This window comes from Aspergillus piperis, assembly GCF_003184755.1.
Source record: "Aspergillus piperis CBS 112811 unplaced genomic scaffold BO85scaffold_8, whole genome shotgun sequence".
In the NCBI taxonomy this organism is placed as follows: domain Eukaryota; kingdom Fungi; phylum Ascomycota; class Eurotiomycetes; order Eurotiales; family Aspergillaceae; genus Aspergillus; species Aspergillus piperis.
In genome coordinates this window covers 764,296-780,744 of record NW_020291598.1, presented here as the reverse complement: position 1 = coordinate 780,744, position 16,449 = coordinate 764,296, and the positions used below count along the sequence as shown (strand labels likewise).

The 16,449-nt window shown below is 49.4% G+C and overlaps 7 protein-coding genes across 7 annotated transcripts; 5 read left to right on the top strand and 2 right to left on the bottom strand.

The window, feature by feature from the left end:
* The first annotated feature begins 399 nt into the window (after nt 1–399).
* Nucleotides 400–1,062, top strand: BO85DRAFT_290217 (uncharacterized protein). Its single transcript, XM_025655256.1, has 2 exons — nt 400–945; nt 999–1,062. The coding sequence occupies exon 1, from the start codon at nt 544–546 to the stop codon at nt 865–867; it is 324 nt and encodes a 107-aa protein (XP_025515877.1). The 5' UTR covers nt 400–543; the 3' UTR covers nt 868–945; nt 999–1,062.
* Nucleotides 1,063–1,711: 649 nt separating this feature from the next.
* On the top strand, nt 1,712–2,238 carry BO85DRAFT_449066 (uncharacterized protein). Its single transcript, XM_025660081.1, has one exon. It carries the CDS (start codon nt 1,997–1,999, stop codon nt 2,150–2,152), a length of 156 nt encoding a protein of 51 aa, XP_025515876.1. The 5' UTR covers nt 1,712–1,996; the 3' UTR covers nt 2,153–2,238.
* A 1,113-nt stretch (nt 2,239–3,351) lies between these two features.
* On the top strand, nt 3,352–4,499 carry BO85DRAFT_513591 (putative calcium/calmodulin dependent protein kinase; the record flags this gene model as incomplete). The annotated part of the gene is made up of 4 exons (XM_025664714.1): nt 3,352–3,479; nt 3,539–3,810; nt 3,871–4,091; nt 4,137–4,499. 4 exons carry the CDS (start codon nt 3,352–3,354, stop codon nt 4,497–4,499), a joined length of 984 nt encoding a protein of 327 aa, XP_025515875.1.
* A 229-nt stretch (nt 4,500–4,728) lies between these two features.
* Nucleotides 4,729–6,009, top strand: BO85DRAFT_459174 (putative protein kinase; the record flags this gene model as incomplete). Its single annotated transcript, XM_025661633.1, has 6 exons — nt 4,729–4,982; nt 5,041–5,230; nt 5,261–5,387; nt 5,443–5,498; nt 5,534–5,708; nt 5,816–6,009. The coding sequence occupies 6 exons, from the start codon at nt 4,729–4,731 to the stop codon at nt 6,007–6,009; spliced, it is 996 nt and encodes a 331-aa protein (XP_025515874.1).
* A 686-nt stretch (nt 6,010–6,695) lies between these two features.
* Nucleotides 6,696–7,750, top strand: BO85DRAFT_468589 (bZIP transcription factor; the record flags this gene model as incomplete). The annotated part of the gene is made up of 1 exon (XM_025662276.1): nt 6,696–7,750. Exon 1 carries the CDS (start codon nt 6,728–6,730, stop codon nt 7,748–7,750), a length of 1,023 nt encoding a protein of 340 aa, XP_025515873.1. The 5' UTR covers nt 6,696–6,727.
* Nucleotides 7,751–7,861: 111 nt separating this feature from the next.
* On the bottom strand, nt 7,862–9,534 carry BO85DRAFT_449065 (MFS transporter). Its single transcript, XM_025660080.1, has 2 exons — nt 9,158–9,534; nt 7,862–9,099 (listed from the first exon to the last, which is right to left on the bottom strand). Exons 1-2 carry the CDS (start codon nt 9,485–9,487, stop codon nt 7,915–7,917), a joined length of 1,515 nt encoding a protein of 504 aa, XP_025515872.1. The 5' UTR covers nt 9,488–9,534; the 3' UTR covers nt 7,862–7,914.
* Nucleotides 9,535–13,324: 3,790 nt separating this feature from the next.
* BO85DRAFT_513584 (MFS transporter) lies at nt 13,325–15,112 on the bottom strand. The gene has a single exon (XM_025664713.1). It carries the CDS (start codon nt 15,087–15,089, stop codon nt 13,431–13,433), a length of 1,659 nt encoding a protein of 552 aa, XP_025515871.1. The 5' UTR covers nt 15,090–15,112; the 3' UTR covers nt 13,325–13,430.
* Nucleotides 15,113–16,449: the final 1,337 nt, after the last annotated feature.

Genomic DNA, 16,449 nt, shown 5'->3' with positions numbered 1-16,449 from the left:
ACCCGGAAGGGAGAGAACTCGGTAACTTAGGTAATTTATTACTGTCTTGGGTATGGTATGCTTGGTACGGGTATTACGGGGATGAGGTGATGCATGTGACCTGTCGGTATTTGATGGACATGTGATCTCGGGTGAGTTGCCTGTCTGTCCGGCTGTCGGTTGTTGGGTTATGGTATACCGCATGTTTGTTATTTCCTTCTTTTCTCTTCTCTTAGATTTCTTCTGTTGTTATTCTGATACCTGTGATAGTTTCAATAAGAGCTACCATGTAAATTTCATCAATCAAACTGAATTGAATGCCATCAATTGTCTATTTCACACTCACCATGCATATCTGCGTATCCCGACACCCATACCCGACACGAATATATCCTATTCCGATCTTACCCGATCTTCATCCGGCAGGTTTCACTGCCATGCCTGTATACCTTCAATCATGCATCGTAGACCACAACACTAACCCACAATCCTGAATCTCTATACTATCACCAAAATCATAAATATAGCAGTCATCTCTACCATATTGAGTAAGACAAGAAGAAAATGCCCCCCTCACCCCTCTATACCCCCCAAGACGTCCCCTCCTTCAAGAAACGTCGCAACCGTCTCCCCAACACCCGCGCAAAGCAACTCCTCCGTGCCGCAGAGCGTGATTACAATGACCCCCCTCCGCCGCCTGGTCTAGGCGAGTGCTGTGGGAGTTCGTGTGATCCGTGCGTCAACGATCTGTGGAAGGAGGAGTTGGCGATTTGGAGGGAACGGTGGGGGGATGGGGCAGTTGAGGATGGAGATAAGAAGGGGGGTGAACAGGGAGACGAGAGTGAGGGGTGTGCGAAGATGAAGATGCCAGGGAGTTGGGAGTGGTAGGTTTGAATTTTCAAGATGTTGCGCGTGTGTTGGGAAGATAGCTTCTATCATGGTGGAGATGAATGTTTGCCTTGTATGGTAAGTTAGATTTCTATTATGATATTGAACATTGTGTGCTGATTTTGATGAAGGAGTGTTGCATACTGAATGAGGTGTATGCTGGGACCAGATGTTGAGCTTAAACAGTTGCTGTGGCTTCAGATATCACTGCCGCCAGTTCGGTTGATGAAGTGTACTTGGCTTTGCTCTGAAAGGGCTGTCCATGACACACTAGCAGTGCTTTAATATCTACCAAGCATATGCCTCCACCATATTACTATCAGTCTGGCACAGCTGTCAACTAACTCCCTCAGACTGGAGGTGGCTGTCGTCTGCGGCCAGGTTAGCTACCGGAACGACAATGACAGCAATGAGATTCGGAAGCATGTGGCTGAGCTCATAAGCAGACTGGGAATCAGGCAAGGCACATCGCGCGGCAACTATACAAGCAGTACGCGATATCTTTCTTCGAGGTATCTGGTTATCTGCTACCAAGGCAGCCACTCGGAGCAGGCGTGAAGAACAGCGTGGCAGTCGGATCCAGCGCTACAAAGGAAAATCATCTGGATGTTAGTTTTGCTGGAAAGCAGAATTCTACCTCGGCGTTACGGGTGAAACCGCTCTCCTGGATGCTTGTCGACGGTCCCAGGGCTACTTCCTTCTGATAACCGACTTAGACTGCGGCCACAAAGCCACCATGTGATCTAGGGCAACGGACAGACTCCCGCGCCAAACGTCCCAACCTTGGTCCTCAGTGATCCCAAGATTTCCCAACTCGCTCGAAGGGCCTGCACCATTCAAACCCATTACAATTGCCCCATGGATATGGAATGGGGCCAAAGACAGTCTCACCAGTGATTCATTCATCGTTCAAGCCCGACCGGAAAACGTGCACTCGCGTCGCGACGCGACCGCCGCTCTCAAGACGTACAACATTGGCCACAAGTGCCGCATTTTAAACCACCGGGGTGGTCGTAGGTGATGCCGCTGTCTTCGGTCGTCTCTGTCTGACGGAGTCTGCATCCAATGGACAAGTTCAACGAGTTTGCATTCTCCTCACCGCCACGACCGACCGGACTGGGTGCCGATCATGAAGCGCGCTGTGGCGATTATCGCCGACCACGACAGCCGCACGTCCCAGGCTGCCATTTTCAGTTACGAGCTTGGCGTTCCTGTCATTGTGGGCACCTATGATGCCACCAATGTGCTGCACTCGGGGCAGGATATGACAGTCCCATGCTCATGAAGGGTTCGTGCTGGAGTGTAGGGCTATCCACAGCTGCGTGAGCAAATGAAGTTCACGGATGTGGTAGCCATGACTCCGTTTCGTCGCACGGTGGGCGAAGCAAAGGAGGTGTTGCAGGTGTTGGCAGATAATGGACTGCAGGTTCATTTGATATTTGAGACTTCGTCAAACATTGTCCTGGCGGAGCAGTTCCTGGCGCACTTTGATGCGTTCTCGATCGGGTTGAAAGATCTCACGCAGCTGACACTGGGGTTTATTGTAACTCGGATAGGTTAGTAGGGCTGTTCAATGAGCAGGGAAAGGCGGTTACGACCCTCATCGTGCAGGTTCTTCGGATCGCGCGTAGGGTTGGCTGCAAGGTGGGCATCTGTGGAAAGGCACCGACTGATCATTCTGAGTTGTCGGTGATATCGGGTAGATTCGTGGTGGTGAAGAGGCAGGTGGTGGCGAGAGAGCAGAGACACAATTGGAAGAAGGCTGATGGATATGGCGACAACAAGTGAATTCAATAGTTTTGATCTTTCGAACCCCAGTCCACTTCGTTACACATACGATACTTGCAAAGACATTCGTTCGCGTGTTCTCCCTATTCAATCAAGCAATGCATAATCCCACTCCTAAGGTACTTCGATCCCTACTACGGCCCTTCAGCCTCCTTCACCTTGTAATGCTCCCACATTATCCCCAACTTCATAACCCCCTTTTCAAATGTCCACTTCTCTCCTTCTCCCACCTCCACCTTCACCTCCCTGACTACCCCCTCCCTCCCCATCGCAACTGGCCACGAATAACAACACTAATTATCACCCTTCCGATGACTTACTGTCCAAATGGTCTTTTTATCTTCCAGCACCGCCGCCGCAATACCCGCGGCTACAGCCCCCACCTCCAACGGCGCTCCTCCCTCACCAGTAAAAAAATAGCATATAATAGGCTGACCATCTCCTTACCGAACTGATAGTCAGAGATATGACATGTTTCCCGAGGTTGCCGCTGGAAGACACCTATTTTTGCTTGTCTTTCTTTCCACATCGGGTTTAGTCATCAGACCACAAGGCGGCCCCAGCCCCTTGATCTCTTACCTTTCATCTGCTCAATTTGACCAAAGTATCCTTGCGTGCCGTCCGAACAGTTGCACGTAGCTGGGCTTTCTTGAAGCCATATGGCGCAGAAGGATTTGCCAACAGATTCTAAATGCCATGTTTCGAAGGACCCTCGCAAGAATGGCGGAGGCACCGACTGACTATGCTGGGGCTACGGGATCACGGTACCAGTTTGGAAGTATGATCCAGGAAAAGCCTTACGTAGGTCGCGTCTGGCTGGCCAAGTCTGCTCTCTCCGATACCCAAACTTCTCGTTAGTGACTGGTTTACTCATGATGCCTAGGTCTGGGAAAGACAAATTCATCTTGAAGGATATCCCTCGGGATATCTATGACAACTCCACAGTCGATATAAGACCGCGGCTGTTGAAAAACAGCCACATACGGCTTCCATGCGACAGTATACCAGGCCAGCGAATTTTCGTCTACAAGTACATGACGGACGACTTCCTGAGCCTGGTGAAGAGAGGAATATCGACCCAATCTCGAAAGCAAATCCTGAAAGCTAGCCTGCTAGGCATCGCTGAGTTGCATGAGCAGCATGTCGTGCACCTTGGTAATAAGCAATGGATCCGACTCCTGGATACCACTGGACATGTGTGCTAATTTGAACCAGATTTTAAGCCGGATAATATCATGGTCGATTGCCGTGATAGAGAAGAAGAAGAGACTGTAGTCGAGAGAGTCCTACTTACCGATTTCGAGAATGCCGCTTACCTGCCGGAAGGTAGGTGCATAAAAGGTATGCTCGCTGGGAACGACAACTGGCGCAGTCCGGAAGCACACTTCAAGGGAGAACTCAACAAGCCAACAGACATGTTTGCTTTTGGGATTGTAGTAAGTACATCTGTTAACTTAGACGAGCAATATTGACATGTTTAGTGTCTCTATGCGGTGTTGGGACGTGTTATCTTTGGCATCGATGACGATTTCCGCTTCCATGAATCGCAAGGTGCATTGCCCGCTATGATACGTCTACAGCGTCAAGTTTCATACTTTGGCGATAAGGAAGGCATTAATGGACTGCTGAAGCATATTGGCAATGACGAGGCCAATTGCCAAGTCCTGCGGATGCTGTGGGATGAAAGATCAGAAGAATACATACCATACAAGCCATTTTCACAGTGGGAGGACCATATGGAACCGGAATTCAGGGATCTTATCGAGCAGCTGATGAATCTGGACCCTGCGAAGCGACTAACTGCCCGTGAAGTCTTGGAACATCCATGGTTTTCAGATGTCTAGTATCACTCCATATGCTATACGATTCAATTTAACCTAGAAGTTCTGTGTCTGTAGATAAACGTATAATAGACTGATTAGTGTGGAGATTTTGATATCCTGCTATTTTCGGTCAGATCCGCGCGGGAGACAGTGGGTCCAGATCCCCTTACATGGGGCCCGTGCTTGCCCAAGATTCCTTTGGTCCCCCGACCTCCCATGGCATGTACCAGACACGGATCTTACATCCAAAATGGCAACACCGTGGAGGTCTCTGAGGATTTCGGTCAACAAAGTATTCAAATCAAGTCCTTATAAACCATCAAATGTGCCGAGGCAAACTTTACCGGCTGCGGAAGTCGTTGAAGAAGAGTGCACTCCACATTATGAGCCAAACCACTTTTATCCTGCTCGCCTCTACGAGATTCTCAACAACAGGTACCAAATAACTGCCAAGCTTGGCTGGGGAGCCAGGTCAACAGTATGGCTGGCTCGTGATTTGAATCAGTATGTTGTAATGTATCGTTAAGCCGTTCGGCAGAGACTCAAAATAATATGATAGTAGATGGCGCTGGTGCCCAGCACGCTACGTTGCAGTCAAAATCAAGGCGAATAATCATTCAACAAAGAAAGACGCTGAAAGAGAACTTCGAATTACTGAAAACATTACGCGCGCAAATCCACGACATGTAGGCCGGAACTTTGTCAGCACGTTGCTCGATTCCTTTAATTTACCAAGTCCTCATGGTACCCACGTTTGCATGGTGTTTGATCCATTGTGAGAGCCTCTATGGATGCTTAGACGGCGGTTTCAAGGGGATGTGCTTCCATTGGACGCTCTCAGGCCTGTTGCCAAATTGATTCTGGAAGGGCTTGGCTATCTCCACTCTGGATGTCAGGTCGTTCATACAGGTATGGCTTCTGAGCAAAAATTGAGGCAAGCTGTGAATTACTAATAATTGGTTAGACTTGGAATCCGACAATGTTCTCATGGCTCTCCGTGGCCACTCCATACTTGATAGAGTGTCTCAAGTGAAGTAAAAGAACCACTGCCTCAGAAACAGCTCGAAGACCGAACAATATACCTTTCGAGAAATCACTTCGGCGTGGAAGCAAACAGCTTGGGCAGACCAGTGATCACTGATTTCGGACTGGCTGTGGAAGGGTCTCAGACTCATTACCATCTCATTCTACCAGATAGTTTCAGGGCCCCAGAGGTTATTCTTGGAGCAGGTTGAAAGTACAGTGCCGATATATGGAACCTGGGTGCTTTGGTATGGCTTATTGCTCGCTTCGCAGATATTGTAAATCGCTAATAATGATCCAGCTTGTGGAACTAGCCCATGGCAGTGGTCCTTTTGATGGACCAGACTCTAATCACTCTACCTTCACGGAAGAAGCTCATCTGGCTCGCATTATATCGGTACTTGGACCTCCACCTGTGGATGTGCTTCATGAGGCGAAGTATTCTTCTCGATATATTGATACTGAAGGTAGTCACTCTTCTCGGCTAGCAATGTTGGAGCTTTACTGATCTCAATGCAGGCAAATTTAAGCATCTAGGGCTGATCCTAGAGAGTGGAGGACTTAATAAAATTCTTCACGACGTTGAAGGTGACGATAAACAGGCCTTTATTAACGTAATCTCGCGAATGCTGCGGTGGAAAGGAGATGAGAGGGATACTGTGCAAGGGTTACTGTCGGATCCTTGGTTTCGGGGGCTGTAGGAAGCTGGCCTTCCCATATATAGACTTAATTTTAGTGCGGCGTATGTGAGCAAACAAAAATAACAGATGTTGAATCATTCACTGTAGCCAGGTATCATCTGAATTCCGCGCCCTCTTCTGTCTGCGTGGTCGCTGACCACCTCTTACACCTATCTATAACCATAACTCGAGTCCTCGTAGATCAATTCCCAGATATGTTCAACCCTGCGTCTTGACAACAGATCACAAAGTTTTAACTAGCAAGCACTATTTCACATACATGACTTAGTTGGGTGTTGCTGACCGGAATACCAGCCCCGATATAATTATTGCCACAACACATGGTATTTCCACACACACTCACCAATCACCTTTGTCCTGGACATGCACAACTTGTGCCGTGACGCAGTGCATAACTCCACCCCCGACATTAGTCCCTTCGACTTTATCTTCAGCTTTATTCCACAACTTAATCTCAGGCTTAGTCTCATTTTCAGTATCTATCCCAGCTCCCACTAAATTCCTTCTACTGCACCATCGGCACGCATGTCCCTCTCCTCTGCAGAGAAAAAGCGTATCCGGGACCGTCGCGCCCAACAAACCCTGCGCACAAAGAAGCAGCAATACACCGCGCAGCTAGAAGACAAAGTGGCGCATTGCGAGCGCTACCACGACGACAGCGGCACGCAGCATCTCCTACAAGTAATAGAGGGCCTGCAACAAGAGAATCAAGTTCTACGAAATCGTCAAGAGGGACTAAAGTCATTGATCACATCGTGGGAAGATCCATCATCATCCCCATCGCATCTACTGCAACCACAACCACCGACGCAACTTCCACTACCGCCTATCCAGTCATACACCACAACACCAAAACCATCATCATCATCATCATCATCATTATCACCACCACCACCACAAACCAACAAGGAAGAATCAATACCACCTCTTTACTCCCTCCTCCCTCTGCACTCCGACCTCCCCACAACCCCCTCCCTTCTCTGGCTCGCCCTCCCCCCATCCACAATCATCTCCTGCCCTCCTTCCCCTCACCCCCTCGACCTCCTCTACGGCACCAACACCAACCCCCTCGCCAACGCCATCTACACCACCTCCCTCCGTCGTCCCCTGCGTGACCCCGAGCGTCTCGCCTTCGGCTGGCTCAGCTACCACTACAGCAAATGGCTCTTCAACCCCACCTCAGAGACATTCGCCAAGCTGCCGACCTTCATGCACCCCGTCCAGGAACAGCTGCGTATTCCACACCCGGCGTCACTGGATATGTTAATCTGGCCTGAGATCAGGGTGACTCTTATCCGCGAGTGGGAGGTGTATTCACGACAGAGGGACGATCTTTTTGGGTTTCTGGCGTGTTGTATGAAGGTAAGGTGGCCATGGGGAGAGAGTCTCTTGGAGAGGGACGAGAAGAATGACTTGGTCATCAAGACGCGGTTCAAAAACATGATCATGTGTAAGGAGGGATGGGGCATAACGAGGGAGTTTGTGGATGTCTGGCCGGATGTTGTTAGGGGGGTGGATGTGGGTGAGGTGTTGATGGAGATTGGATAATTTTTTTACTTAAAGTGACTCAAATCACTCTGTAATATCATCTTCTGTTATACTATTAATATCTCATTCATGTATTCATGCATATATGTACGTATATTATCTATAAATATGCCCACCAAAACTTTTTACAGCACAACGAAAATGCACAAGTGGTCGTAGAGGCATTAATCTAGGTTCACAACCCACTTCTCCCGAATCTTCTGCCCATAACGATTAAAGAAAATCGGCACGGGCACAAATGCCAACGCCAAAAATCCTAGGAGTGAGTTCCCCCACCCAAGCCCCAAACTGCTAAACAGCTTCGGCCCAGCAAGCGGCAACACGGCACCGACCAACGATCTTGTCGCTGTGAGCGCCGCATTCGCACTGGCCGCATACGCCGGATAGCAATCAATTACGTACGTCTGAATCGGCATATAGACGCCCAGCATGCCGATGCCGAACGGCGCCATACCAATGATCGGCACGATCCATTGAACCTCGTACTTGGCGGACCAGCCATACCAAAAAAAGCTGATGGGGAGCAAGCAGGCGAAGATGATCATAGTGGGAAGACGCATTTCGGGCTGGAAGACGCCGTTGTTGCGGGCGGTGAGTTTGACGACCATGCGGTCACTGGTCATTGCGACGGCAGTCATGCCAATGAAGAAGCCCACTCCGATACCAAGGTAGGAGAGGCCGGCGAGACCGGTGGAAAAGCCGTAGGTCTGTTCGAAGACGGAGGTGATGGTCGTGAAGAAGAGGTAGAGGAGGCCATAGACGAAGGCCATGTAGATGGAGAGGAGAAGGACGATAGGACTCTTGCATAAGAGAATGATGGGACGGCGCAGACCCTGCATTAGTGCCTGGGAGACGGTCGGGGGTGTCGTGCCCTGGGAAATGTCGTAGGCGCTGCGAAGTTCAGGACGGTTGAGTTCACGTGCGAGCTTCGCTGTTTTCCAGCGGATCAGGACGGGGGCGTATGTTTCGCGGTTGAGAAGCTCGATGCCGGCGCCGATAGTACCGCTGGCAATGAGTAGGATCCAGAATACCCAGCGCCAGCCGATGGTTTCGCCGATGAAGCCGCCGGCGATGGGGCCGACAACGGGCCCGATCAGGGGGCCCATGGCCCAGATGGAGGTGGCCATGCCGCGCTGGGTCCGGGGGAAGAGGTCGGCGATGACGCCGGCGCCTAGGGTGATGCAGCCGGCGCCGCCCATGCCGGCGAAGAGACGGAAGACGATCAAGGCAGAGAGATTGGGGGCGAGCGCGCAGCCGATTTGCCAGACAACGAAGAACCAGTTTGCGGCGCTCAAAGCGATGCGGCGGCCATAGATTTCGCTGAGGGGGGCGAGGAAGAGGGGGCCGATCTGGGATGGTTAGTATGGGGAGGGGTTGAGGGTGTGGGGATGGTAGTGGGGAGCCTACTGTGTAGCCGAGAAGGAAGATGGTGACACTGAAGGAGAGGAGGTATTCATTGGTGACGCCAAAGTCGACGGCCACGTAACTGATAGCGGGGGAAAACATGCTCGACGCCAGCGGCGAGATGAAAGTAAAGGAGCTCATTAGGGCGAGGAGCATCCATTTGCGTTTCGGGGCAAAGTTTTGCGGGTTGTTGGGGTCATCTTGACCGTCCCAGCCGATGATGCCCTTGTCGAGATCGGTTTCGGGGTAGAGGGCGGCAATGGTGGTGGTGCTGGATGCGGGAGACTGGACTGGAGAAGTGGGCTTCTCGGATTGATCCTCGAGGTCGGGCATGATGAGGATGGCAGTTGGTTGCTGCACGAGAAGAAAGAGAGACTAGGGTGGAATTCGTGAAGAGGAAGAATGGGAAAGCCATGGCGGATGGGGTGTTTTTAAAATAGTCTGGACGGAGATAACGGCATGCATAATTTGCAGGATATAACAATGTGCAAGAAAAAGCGTTTGTCGTGACATGCAGAGCCGCTGGGATTGATGGCTAATCTGGCTGGAGTTTGTTAGGGCATCCCTGATCAGGCGAGTCAGCGGGATATCAATAGCCACTTAATGTGTGGCAATAAACTGAAGATGGAGGCGCTGAATCAGTGGTGGGTCCGAGAGAAAGAAAATGCGGTGGAGTTCGGGCTCCAGAACATGGCAATCCGCATAACCTTCCCGCGGTTGTGCAAGTTATGCACCAGATGATCGAAATGGAGTCTTTGTTATGAACTGCAGCGGTGAATAACATGATCAACTGGCATGGTCTTAACCCCCCATGCTAATCATGCAGCAACATGACGTGTAACCCTACCAGTAGCTACAATACTTTCTTGTCTGCTTACCTTGTCTTGTGTCAGCTTGGCTTATCCCCGGCGAGGCCGACCGATGCTGCCATCACCTGGCAATTCCAGCCGAAGGATCAGGAATCATCCAGTAACCCCTGACGACCCAATCATCATCGCCAAGCACAGACATGCCATGCGGTGGAAGTGAAACTGTGATCCGCTATCAGGCTGTATGGTTTCCCACGGTGACGCCGCATGGCAGGTATTGCACACCACGTCAGAATCTGCCGGTTTCACATGCTTTGCTTGCACACCCCAAGTAAGGATAGCTTCATGTTGCTCCACTGCCTGATCAGCCCTGCCTCGGGATGCCGTAACAACAACCCGTTTTTCTTCATCACAAGCCTGAACCCGAGCCGATATAAATAAAAATTTACTAAATATCAGCTTGGCAAGTCTTGTCCCGTGGGAATGAACTAGTCGAGACCATACAGCTTGGATGTCTCTCATAAGGATACGCCATGTGGGTACTCGTCCCGATTGGCTCGCATCATCTCACCCGATCACATTCCGGCGAGCACCGCGCGCATATGACTTCTTTGTTGGCAGTCAAGTCAGAACCCTTATCATACAGCATTTGGTATTCCCAACGCGCGCTTCTCTGGGCTTGAACCTCGTGCGGATACGAGTTGGCTGTCTGTGCGCTGCGGCTGAAAATTTGGAGTGGTGTCGGGGATTTCCGGCTTTTTGCAGGCGATGTATAGGAGGCTCAATTCATCCCTAGAACTTGTCGTGTGATGGCTAATCATAGAAGTTGGTAGAAAGTCTGTTGTGGACTCCTAACTTCTTTGTGGTTGAATTGCAGGGTAACTTTTCTATGATGAAGTCGTAGTCACTCAGACATTGAATACACAACCTAATAAGGAGTGCTGTTTCCGAATGAATGATCTAGCACTACAATATATTCACAATGATATACTCAATGGCTCTGGATCAGGGTTGCTGAAAATGCACTGCTGCAAGCCCTTCACTTTCTTCACTCAAGATATGTAAGTCTACTTCTGCTCTCCCATCTTGCTGCCCTTCATATTACTCCGCTACATGACTATTTCTCCCCCTTAGATCACTATAAAGAAGTATTTCAATACCCTCTGAAGGGAAACCGCATCCTTACTTCCAAGTGCATAGTCCCAAGAAACTCTTTACCTATTCATACAAAGAAACACGCGAGTACAGCACAGAACCTACAGATAATTCTTCGAATGATGATGGTGAAGCCCATGCACGCTATACTCCCCGATTTATCTTCTCGCAACACTGGACGGTCGGGTGTTGGCAAAGGCAGCCGGAGAGGACTGAGGCTATTCTTAACTCTACCTGTTTGCTGCCAACTACTATATAAGCCTTTCTTTACCATTGGCAAATTGGAAGATACGATAAATTCCACCCATGGTCAAGAAAGATCAGCCGAAGACGGGTTGCTGAGACCTGACAGGTTGTAGGCTGGCAAGACTTCAAGTTCACAAAGGAGATAAAGTCTCCTTCCGGCCCACAAATATCCCACCGCGTATAGCGACCAATCACTGGTTCTTCTCCGTCATTGATAGTAATAATTATCGACATTATATTCATCGCATCAACATCCGTCTGCTAGGAACATATATGACACCGACTCCCAGAAAGACCTCAATACAATGCTGACTTCACTTGCTATCTGCGACGCATATGCCATGTAATCATGTGTATACGGCTAGAGGTCTTGGGCACTATTGCGTCAGACATCCTATATGGGATTTCTGTCAACGATGGCACGTTTGGCAGAGACTTATGCGGTGCGTGCGGAGTAGTTCTTGATTTATCACTCGAACATCCAAATGTGGTACCCAAATCTGTTTGCATGATTGATTCCGCGCACCTACGAGAGCCACCTATACTATTTCATATTATTGGTGTGAGCCCTCGCATGCCCTACATTTGCCTCAGGGACCGATGCCGGATAATGATCAGACAAATGCTCGCCCGTTATATCAGTTACTACTGCGAAGCCTGCCCAACACAATTGAGGGTCTCCGAGATCGGCAAGGGGTCAAATGGTTGCGATGTTACTGTGGAATATATCGCTGCGGTGACTTTATTAATCGGACTTCGGTGTCCGACGAACAGAGTACACAGGAACCAGATATCAATGAGGATGCGGTTGAGGCCTAAACAAGGAGATCTGAAGAAGTTGGAGGAATCGGTCTCAGTAGACAGCTGGTACTACTACTACTAATACTTCTCATGAATTTCTCATGTATTTCTCTTCTATGTCTCTTCTTTTCTTCTTCTCTCTTATTTGCTAAGCATCGGTTTCGCTTCCGATTATTCCACGATGCCTAAGCGAAACCACCGTCCGAAACGTGATGTGCCCATCAAGGCGCGATACAACTTTTGTATGCATTGTTTTGAGGCACGTGAACAATAATTTTGATCCCAATAAAGGTGCCGCATACGACATCAGCTGCCTACTCAATGCACAAGCATCCATTTTATATCATTTCTGTGCCGAGGGGAACAAGACCTATGATCTAGTAAGTTTCACACATCCCATGATATGTATATATGATTTACTGATATCTGTTAAGCCCGTGACTGGCCTCTTAAGAAACACCCGCAATCTTATTGAGATTATTAAGTAGTCCACGGTTATCCTGGATGAAGATCATTGGAGTACTGACATAAGATAAATTATCTAGAAAGAGGTCCTCGTCCTTTTGAAGTGTTTGATAATATGGAAGATGTTTATACCCGTGAGTTTTTACTGAAGGGCACTAAAACTGCAAAGTGTGTAAGTTCTCATTATAACTAAGGAGTGTGGTTCTTGTGGTCTTATTATTAATCTTTCATTAGGAGTTTACTGCAGAATACATCAAGTTTCTTGAGTCCCGTCGTGCTCTGCTCGCCTAGTCAGTTTCTTATTCTGGCTTGTATACTTCGCTTGAGGATCGCTGTGCTTATGAAGCCGAGACGCTGTTGTGCTTGTTGCCGAGTGATCCCGGTTATGTGGGCTGGGTGTCTGCCTTGCAGAACTTCCTTGACTCCGTGAAGGCCATGGCGTGTCTCCAATACCATGATATTGATAATTCTGGTGTGGCATCGGATGACGAGGACAGAGTTGATTTCTAGAGGCAGCATGTCGACAAGGCTGTAGAAGGAATGGAGGATGCGAAATCACAGCCGTTCCTCGAGGACTCAAAAAGGAAAAGACTAGGCGGGGTTGGCACCCAAAAAAAAAGCAAGCATGAGCAAACCTGAAAACGAACCCGACAACCATATGAGATAAGGGACAAAACAAAGTGAAGCAGAATAGGAAGAATGTTGAAATGAAAAGGTGTAACACATTATTCTATCTATATACTCGTTCTAGTTATCTATCCGCTCATTACCACATCTCCAATTTAATCTCCATCCCAAATCTATTCCTTCCTTCCCAACTTCCCCCTCAACCTCCCGCCAAACAAATAGAACACATACGGGATGAACACCATCCCGACCCCAATAAACGCTAACAGCCACGACGCCCACTGCAGCCCCAATCGATCGTACATCTGGGTGATAAACAACGGGAAGGCCGCACCTCCACCCGATCTCAAAAACACCTTTGCAGCTAGCGCCGAAGCCGCATACTTCTGATAACTATCAATGATATAGTTATTAACCGCATAATAGCACAGCACCATGCCAAATCCAAAAGCAATTCCTGATGATGCCGGTCCGACCCAAATGATATGCTTGAATGAAGTAGCACCGAGAATGAACAACGAGATAGGCACGAACGGCGCACCGATCAGTGCCCCGATGAGTCTATCCTCCGGTGTGGGCGGACGGGAAAGACATATCCGGTGGAAGTGCTTCTCGACGAGGGGTGTGAAAAGGAGGGAGAAGCCCGCGCCGATGAGAATAGGAATGAACATCAGTCCGATCTGGCCGTCGTTGTAGTTGTACAACTTTCCGAAGATGACTGGGTAGGCGAAGAAGAAAGCGTAGAGCATGCTGTAGATGAGCACGATGTACATGCACATGAGATCGAGGACGGGCTCGGTCAGGATCATAGTGATGGGGCGAATGAGGCTGGTGCGGATGATATCGTGCAGGGTGAGCTTGTGCTTCTCCTGCTCCGTGATGATGTTGGGGTTTCCTGTTTCTTTGCGGAGACGGGCAGCGCGGCGTTTAAGAATTACCGGGGCGTAGGTCTCTGGGATTAGAGCGACGAGAATAAGTACGGCGCCGGCGAAGGCCATGTTAGTCCAGAAGAAGAGGTCGAGACGGTGGGCGCCAACGGTGATCCAGCCGCAGACGATGGGACCGATGACGGGTCCGCAGTAGGGGGCTGCGGCGAAGAAGGCGATGGCCATGCCGCGATCTTCGAGGTTCCAAATGTCGGCAATTGTGCCGCCGGCAAGAGAGAGACCGGAGCTAGAGAAGACACCGCAGAGGAAGCGGCAGACGAGAAGGCCACCGATGTTGGGGGACAGGGCGCAGGGGATGTTGAAGATGGTGTAGAGGGCGAGCGAGATGATGTAGACGGGACGGCGGCCGATTATTTCAGACAGAGGCGACCAGAGAAGAGGGCCGACGGCAAATCCGCAGACCATGATGGAGCAGGTGAGGGTCGCGACTTCGAGGGAGACGTGGTACTTCTCTTCGATGAGGCCGAGGCCACCGGTGACGATGGCGGAGCCGTAGGCGACACAGACGACGAGGAGAGAGGCGATCATTGTAACATACCAGCGGTATGTACGAGACCAGTTAAAGGGATTCTCGGGATCATTGATGGTGAAGGTGACGAATTCTGCTGGTTCTTTGGCTTTCTCGATGTCGGAGCTTGATGTGTGATGTGAAGATGTGCGGGAGCGCATCTGTTCGAGGGTTCGTTCGGGGACAAGGCCAGTGTTGGTCTCGACGGTGTATTCCTCTGGGAAGACAGGACTCTCTTCTCGACCGACATCAGGATAGTTGTAGTCTGTCGGTGGTGCTTTCTCTGATATTCCGCGGTTCTCGAGGGATTGCCTCGTTTCTGTCCTGTATAGGGCAGGATGGGATGGGCCATTGGCCGGATCTGGTGTCGATGACATGATGTAATTATTATTAATTCTAGATGGAAGAGTGTAGATGGAGTAGTCTATTGCAGCTGAGCTGATGTTGATAGTATATCACACTGGAACTGTAGGGCTTTATATACTTGAGTTGATGATTCCGAGTATACAACACGCCGATCCATCTCCGATGCCGAGCTATCGCCGGTGCCGCCATTGGGCTGATGTCGTTCCGGACGGACCTGATAAACAGGTTAGCTACAGTCAAAAGTGAGAAATTTTCTTCCTTTCAACACTTACACTGTATCGGACATTCCAGGTTACTAGATAGCTAACTAGTCAGGTGCAACCCTGATAATCCAGATTGCATGGGTTTATGTTGGAGCCGCAGCTGTGACTGTCACACCACAGCTGAACTACCCTGACAACTCCACAAGTACGGATTCACAGCAGGGAGCTTCTTTACACAAGGTATATCACGAGTGCATCAATCGAGTGACAGCAATCTAGCTGCTGTACGACCATATCCGATGTTGCACGGCACGAAGCTCTGAGTGAATCTCAATGCAGTAACACCAATGCATCGAAACACGTCATCCCCTAGCTGAGTGAATAAAAATCCGCAGTTCCATCAGATCAACCAGGGACGGGATGCTTAATCGCGCAACAAGCAGATCCCGGTTACGAGCAATCCAGAATGTGGCTGATAGCTAACATGCGTCAATCGGCATCTCGGAGATGGTTCGGTGCCGATATTATCCCGAGAGGCCAATGATAGGTGGACTGCTCAGCTTCGAGAAAACTCCGAACAGAATCCTGCAAGAAACAAAGGGCCTAACTCCGATATATCACTGGTTAGAAGCGAAACCGGAAATCAGAACACGGGCCGAGACCATTCTGCGATTGACATGCCACTAAGTACACAGTAATAGCGGGCGGTAAGTTACAGCAGGGTAGTATCTAGTAGTGGATAACAGGTACCATCAAATATATAGATCTGTCGTAACCGCATCAAAACTACCTCCAACTTGTCGGTGACAGATATGCATAAGTTTGAAGCTATCCTCTTAAAATTTAGAACGAATTGATGATTAAAGCATGCAAATAATAATTTAATCCGTGTTGAAAGTAGTTTTATGATCTTTGTATCAAATCCAGCCACCGTCAACAAGACAACCAGATGGTGAACCGAGTTGTTCTGGAAAGCTCGTCCAAGAAATCAAAGGAAAGATCTTCCAGGTTACCAGACATTCAATACCGAGGATTTTCATAGTATTCTTGTAAAGTGGGGACGATTCGATTCCTATCTACTTGGACGCTTCTGCGCTAAGGACATGTTCTGTGCGAGAAATCGCCAGTAAATAGGTTAGATCTGTTGTCCCTTGTATCACCATCCATT